At 35.2% G+C, this 7951-nt stretch overlaps 1 protein-coding gene across 1 annotated transcript; it reads left to right on the top strand.

Annotated features, from left to right (window-relative positions):
* The first annotated feature begins 4208 nt into the window (after positions 1–4208).
* Positions 4209–6617, top strand: asip1 (agouti signaling protein 1). Its single transcript, XM_084427109.1, has 4 exons — positions 4209–4291; positions 4909–5082; positions 5269–5321; positions 6039–6617. Exons 2-4 carry the CDS (start codon positions 4923–4925, stop codon positions 6201–6203), a joined length of 378 nt encoding a protein of 125 aa, XP_084283235.1. The 5' UTR covers positions 4209–4291; positions 4909–4922; the 3' UTR covers positions 6204–6617.
* The last annotated feature ends 1334 nt before the right edge of the window (positions 6618–7951 follow it).

Genomic DNA, 7951 nt, shown 5'->3' with positions numbered 1-7951 from the left:
TTAGCACCGAAACTGTAAAATATACACGTGTCACAGGCATCGGAGAATAGCGAGAAAACCTTAAATCAGGTTGACAGATAGCGAACTATTTAGAATCTGTGGGCACTTAAATGCGTGATGCCGTTTTTCACTGATCTCAGAGATTCGGTGATTTCGGAAACTGGATAGGAATATGGCTTTGAAACTAAATGTATATGTTGAAATCAAAGGTTTCTCTGCCCATGGTACTACCAAACTACATAATAGCTTCAACAACTGGAAACACATGTCGAGTCACGCATCACAGTATATTTGGTGTCAGTTCTTACTGAAATATCCCATGTCTTTTCCGTTATGTGGGCATTTCTGTTTCATATCACTTCATACTTAGAATTGAATACTGTTTTAGTCTATTCTTTTATCCGGTAAAGGAAAACTATTAAAAAAATACGCATTTCAGTGAAAATGTGTGACTTACAAAAATAAAATCACATTGGCCAAATTAAAATGCTTTTTTTATTATAACTGCTTATTTCATGTATTATAACAACAAACAAATTCTTATTCATTAAAATGTTTGTGATACATTTTTTCGTTCGTTCATTCATTGTTTATTTATAAAGCACCTTTTTTTTTTTAAACAAACCAACAAAAAAAACAAGGTTGACCAAAGTGCTTTACAGAGCTTTATAATCAATAAGAGCAAACAGAATTAAGCACACAAAACTAAATAATTCATCAAATGGTAAAAGCCACAGTAAATAAGTGAGTTTTAAGCTGTGATTTGAGATGACGCAGTTCGGATCCATACCGGTAGAAGCTATTCCAAAGTTTAGGGCCTGCTATCGCAAAAGCTCAGTCCCATATGTGTTAGCCTATAGACCTGCGGACAGAGAGCAATCCGAGATCCCCGGACCGAAGTGACCTAGATGGGCTGTGAGAACGTAGCATGTCAGAAAGATCACCTGGTGCTAGGCCTTTTATTGATTTAAAAACGAAAACTACAATTTTACATTCTATTCTCAATTTAACCGGTAGCCGGTGCAAAGAAATTAAAATAGGAGTAATGTGATCAAACACAGCCACAGCATTCTGAACCGTTTGTAGACGCTCAATGGATGAATGGTCAACTCCATAATAAAGTGAATCGCCATAATCAAGACTCAAAGCAATGAACGCATGAATAAATATGTCAAAGTTCTTCAACGAGAGAAAAGATTGAACTTTTTCTAAGGTGTCATAAATGGAAGAAACAACAGAATTAATTTATCAAACCAAAGTCCTGAATCAAACAAAACACTTCGTTTTTTTTTATTCTCTCGGACCCTGATTTCACTGTGCTATAAAACTTGAATACATATTTAACTAATTTTGCGTTTTTCAAAATCATATTTTTTTTTAATATAGACATATTAAAAATATACAAAATTATAATCACCTTAAATAAGGAACAAGAATGAATTATTTGAAGTGTTAAACAAAGCATTAAGAAAAGATCACAAATTCTGCAAATAATTTTAAATAGGCAAGATCTGAATATCACTTCATGTCAAGAGAATGATAGTTTTATAATGTCATTTACTATATAAATTTCTATTTAGCCACTAAATCAAACTGACTACAACCAGTTTATCACCGAGCTTATAAAACATGAGCCATCCGTGAATCACGTCGAGATAGATGCGAGACATGTTAATGTTTAGCTAGCGTGCAAAGGAAACACGGTTTAAAACTTGATCTCTTTAAAAGAAAATGTCATTAAAAAAAGGCAAAATCACAACCAACTTGATACCCAGTGATCACCGTGCGTTTTTGTTGTATGGAAAATAACATTTTCATAATAAAAGAACGTTTCAAAAATAGGATAGGATACTAAGATTTGTGAAAACGTACTACTTTTTGCTATTAGAATCACAGGCCTCGACGGTTATGTTTTGGTTTTGAACGTATGCTTTTGCACCCGGCTGGCACAAAGTTCTGATAATTGCACCCCAGAAAACTGGTGTTAATGACAGAAAATAAGTGGCTGAGAAACACATGCTTTCTTAGCTTGTCCAGACCCCTGTCAAACCCACATTTACGGCATCTCTTCATTCTGGACAATTCAAAGGTTTCCCAGATCCCCTGAGAGCAATGTTCGGCACTCACTTAGTTGACTTTCCCCACTTGCAGTTCCATGGCTTTGATTTTACAAAAGTTTCCAAGCCTCTGACAATGTCCAGATGAGCAAACGATAGACTTATTCCTAATGAACTGCATACTTTGGCATTAAATATGTGAATGTAATGTCACCACCATTGAATCAGCCAAAAAAACAATACTGACATGATTAGATCCCTTCTCTTGGTGTTTTTAAATCTCACTTAATGACTACTTGCTCACACTTGCACTCTGTATTTCAATTTACAGTCATTTTTGTATTTGTTTTGGACTTGGTCTCATGCGGGTTGTATGAATATATTAGGTCCTGGTTTGTAAAGCGCTTTGGCTTTGATGTGTTGTTTTCAAATGCGCTGTAGAAATAAATGTGATGGATGGATTGATGAGTGATTGATTCCTTTTATACATCCGATTTTATCATTTAAACTAAGTAAACATAAAACAGTTCACATTGAATCTATTTGTAACATCTGGGCATTCTCAATCTTTGGAGAACAAGGCTTTTGTTATGAACATTTGCTTCCAAGGTCAGAAGGTGAGAAGGCACTTATTAAATGTTACTAAAGCTTAAGATACTGGGCAGAAACAGCACTTTGGCAAACGCCTGAATAGCGCCATTGTGCTGAAGACTAGATGACGGAGAAAACGCATGCATCCATTTCAAATGAACATCCAAATGCATGTTCTTTTGATAATTTGCTCAGATGATCTTGCAGCAATCATACCTCCCCTAAGAGGAAAGTGGTTTTCTGAGTAGAATTATTGATGGTTGTGGTTTTCTATTGGTGGATCTCATGTGAGTAAGGATGACCCGCTCTCACGCCAGTTACACGCGTCATCAGAGAAGAGATGTTGCTGCCAGAGGAGATTCATTATTTTTCAATAGATGCAATATTTCAGATTAAAATAGAGCGAAGGCCTTTAAAATAATTTTTTTTAAGTGAGAGTAGTGGCATCCGGAGGCGTTAAAACAATTAAAACTTGTGTAAGGTCATGGTGTAACCACCTATATTGCTCCCTATAAATATTTGAGTTGTTTTTTAGACATAATTTCTTATATATATATTTTTGCATTTAGATATACAGTATATTTAGACATTCTAACATCAATTTTTTTGTTAGATATGCATCAGGTTTTGCATTATGGTTGCAGTTAGAAAGGGAACACATGAAAAGCACTTTTGTGACTCAATATTTGATTGATAATTAAAAAACCTAACAAAATAAGGAATGGATAGCGATAATTCTAAACACTTCATACAAACATTTGATAATTAATGTAATTTTTGTCTGTGTATTCTGCATTGGGGTTGAATTGTTGATTTTATTTCGCACATTTGCAAGGTCTTGCTCTGTTACAATTACACTAGTTCAAATGTATGTGTGGGTGTCTATTCTTTTTTATTTTTACCACCAAAAGATTTTTTTCATATTCATTTCCTACGTCGGTTAATTTTGACCGCAAGGTACCAAGTTTTACTTTTTATTTTTCGACCCTTTAACATATCTGAATCATGTCCATGATTCTTTTGTGAGTTCACATAGCTAATGCGACAAAAGTCATCCCATTCTGGCGAAGCAAAAAAATAATAATTCAAAACGTACTTTTTTTTTGGTCAACTCTGACCAAAGAGGCCCAGAGGGTTAAAGATAACAAGGCACTGAATAAAAAAATAAAATGGATAAATTATTTATACTGCAATATTTCATAAAAAATAAGATTACATGGTGACTTTACATTTTCATTGGTGTTTGAATTTCATCACATTAAATATGAACATGTTCCAATAAAGTCTGACAAATGCTTTCATTTGAACTGTATATCCACAGTTTACTCATTTTCATTCAGACAAAAGTGTTTATGACATTCACACATTTATAAGCAACTTTTTTTCTGCTTCAGCTTACTATATACACATACACTTAGCCCTCACCCTCTCTCTCTCTCTCTCTCTCTCTCTCTCTCCCTCCCTCCGCTCCGTCTGGCCGTGTGGATCCGCCCCTGCTTAATTTTATCATTTCGCCCCTTTCTGAATTTCCTGACTAAAAAGTCTGTCTGACATTTCTCTCTCAGTCTCAGCAGGGGAGCGGGGAATATCTCAAGCCAGCCACAAAAAGGGAAAACGGGGTGCCCCATTACTCACCAGGACAGGTCAGTTTGTAAACACCGAATCCTGAAGATTACCTTGCGTATCAGTTTTGAATGCACTGTGAAAGAGGATATAAAAATAAAAAAAGGAGGTTAAACATGGTGAGAAATGATCAACTGTGATCAAATGCCATTAGAAATACTGTACACTGGAACTGTAGATGTAAGCTAATTTTATATTCGAATTGAGTGTGTGATTTTTGTGCAAACTGTTCTCGGTTGTAGGAGCTAATATTGAACTAACTGCACAGTTAGTCCTAGTTTTACTTGCTATTTGGTCTATATAAAAATGACTCTGCTGTGGTTTTGTGCAACATCTAGAAGTTAGAATTCTAACTAAAGCATTAAACTGCTTCTTATAGTGTGTAAATGTTCTGATGTTGTGTATGATGTCTAACATCTGTGCTTACACAAGCATTTGAGCTTCAGTTTGGACAAATTTGAAAGCAAATTCACACGGGCTAGTTCTCTCTCGTGTTTACTTTTATGGTTTGTTTTGGGCTTTAAATATTTCTAAAAAGTTTAAACATCCTGATCTAATTCTGTTTGTGTGTGTGATCATCACTGAATCAGCACTTTTTGTGTTTATGATTCTGTTTTTAAACTATTGTTTTGTGCAGGGTGAAGCCCTAATATGAGTCCGTCATTGTTGCTGTGCTGTTTGCTGCTCTGTTTAGCCTGCTGTGTCACGGTACACACACACATGCTCATGGAGGAACAATACAGCTCCAACCAAACAACCATCAGCTTACAAGTCAATAACCGAACAGATGCACCTCCTGTGCTCATAGTCGGTAAGGCTTCTTTCTCGAACACACAAGCTGTGAAAATAATATACAAAACAAATGATCACCATTATTAATCAAGTAGTAAACACACTGCTACAAATGGTCAACACACACTTCTAGCCAAGTGCTATTTTATTTTAAATTCACATCGGAATAAATCATTCTCTGTTTAACAATTTTCCATTATCGAAGGGCTTTCAAAAACACCTAAGAAGAACAAGAAACTGGAAAAGAAACCAAAAAAGGTTTGTAATAAATTGTTATATATATTCAATTAACTGATATATAAATAGCTTTAATACATAGACCCATGCAATACACAAGGATGTTTAATTCAGTTCATAGAGATTTAAAATGTTTAAACTAAAGTTGATAATATGCTGATAATAAAAATGTCTAATTAAATATTTGTGATGAAAACAAATTTAGTCTATATAAACTGTTCACCTTTTATTCATTATACCGCCTATCTAGGTTTATTAAAATATTTTAAATAGATTTCAAATGTAGGCCTATTGTTTATTGAAAATTAGTCTACATTTTGAACATTACTGAAACAAAATATGGTCGGCTCCTTTGTTTTGCTGAGGCTAATTTCATAGCTGGAAATTACACACTATTTTCATAAAATGTCAAAATGACAGCTTGATATTTACCTGGATTTGTTTTGGTTTTCTTCACACATCACATCGTCAAGCTCTTCTCTGACACTTCTGTCTCCTAACAAAGTTTATTTAGAGGCGCATTCGTTTCGTTGGTCATGGAGTAGCCTAGCTAATAGACGCCATACCAGGGGTCGTAATTTGTAACTTTTTAATGCAAATCATTTTCATTATAAATAGGCTATTGAATGGGTTCCGGCTTATTTTTTATGTTAGGCTACTTTAAATAACCCTGGTACATGATTTGTCCGAAGCTGGAGCAGCACATTTAAATGCATGTTTTAATTGTATACTTTTCAGAAATTAAGCAACCGAATAAAGAGACCTCCTCCGCCGCCGAACTGTGTGCCGCTGTGGAGCAGCTGTAAGACGCCGAGCTCGGTGTGTTGCGATCAGTGCGCCTTCTGCCACTGCCGCCTCTTCAAGACCGTCTGCTACTGCCGCATGGGATACCCGAAATGCTGAACACTCTCTGACAGGAGCCATCATGATCCGGATGATCATGTGACTGTCCCTATCTTAAAGGCTTGTTTATAAAACCCTGTGGGATTATGACAACCGATTATCCATGCACTCCATCACATAGCCTAATCATGAACGCGATCCGAATTCTCGGAGATTTCCAGGCCTGATAAACCGACAGCTCGTCAGAGCCTGGGAGTAAAGCAGAGCTACCTGGGTGATTACCAAAGTGAACTTTTAATTACTTATAAACGTATTTTAAAAGGTTCACGTTAATGAAAATAATTATTAATGTTTGTATGAACACTTTGTGTTGTAAGCACTTTATGGAAAAAAAACGTTAAAGCACCCGTAACCTGTTTGAGCTGCTATACGTGCACTAAAACAACAACAATAAAAATCACCACAACTGCCGCTAAAATAGTTTTGTCGCGTTTACTTCAACCGCCACCACTCTCATTAATAAATAAAAGACAACACAAATAAATTAAACTAAAAATTCAGAGAGCTTAAAATAAGATCCCATATTTTTGTACAGAAAGCAAAAAACAGATTGCAATAATAGCGAGCTGTCTGTGTATAATAGGTTGTAGGCTAACGCTAATTTTTGTTTAAGGCTAATGTGGAATATTTTTGTTGAAAGGCGAACTAGATTAGGATAGCTAGTAGTTATTGGGTCGATTTTAAACATGGCACATTTTTGTATATTCGTGTAAATTGTGGATGCAATGTCTATTTCATTATCTTGATTCAAACAATGAAATAATCAGGGTCAATATCCAATTTACCCAGTTATAAACTGAGGAACGTAGCAGAATATTGCGCTATTTTTAATTGTAAAAAATCCCAAATGACATTATAGATTAAAATAGTAAAATAAAACGACATTTTTATTGTCTATTGCCTTTGCACGCGTTGCAAATTGTGACAACTTGCCCCAGTAAGACCCCCGTGACAGAACGAAGACTTTAAGATAAAAATAAAATAAAATAAAAAAACCTGTAATCATACATTTACATATGATTTATTTTATATAAAGATTTAGGTGAGTAGCCTACCATTTTTTTTCACTACTTCGTTCAGTTATTTGTGCCTGTTAGAAGTGAAATATCTTTTTTAAATAGTCGTTTAAAATGACAATGTTGGCTATATTGATGTAGTCTCTTATTTAATAAGCTGCATGCATAAACAGAACTATCAAATTGCTGTTTAAATAGTTTTAAATGACGTATAGCATGGCACACCACTGGATATACTGTACCCAGTATAAAAATAAAATATAACGCAACTAGGTACTTACAACGTGTTGCTTTAAAGACAACTGATTAAGCAAAGCAAGATCAAAGTGTGTGTACGCCAGTTCCAAACACCTTAAATAATTATCGGTCCAACAGTAATAAAACACACATTCAAAAACACAAACACACACACACACACAGGGTGACACTAAAGGTTCCAGAGGTCACAGCTGGTTCACATTGAAAGTAAGCAATGGCCAAGAGAGGAGAGGAAAAAGAAAAACTCAAAGAGATAGGCCTTTGTTATGTCTCTCAGGGGACACTTTCTGGGTATTTTAGGGGTCCAGTACATCTAATGGCCTACAGACTACTCTTTTACCCCCCAAGCACTAATTACACTATTTTACAGTTTCCAACTAATAAGGGCCAAATTAGATTGAAACCATGTGTCTAGTATGGCAGACTGAGTTAAGGCATTGCTTATCTACAGAATAAACCGGTTTGGGCTCATTA

The sequence above is a fragment of the Rutilus rutilus genome (genome assembly GCF_951802725.1).
Source record: "Rutilus rutilus genome assembly, chromosome: 12".
NCBI classification, from domain to species: Eukaryota; Metazoa; Chordata; class Actinopteri; order Cypriniformes; family Leuciscidae; genus Rutilus; species Rutilus rutilus.
Note: the sequence above shows the minus strand (reverse complement) of the source record. Positions and strands in the feature narration are given on the sequence as shown.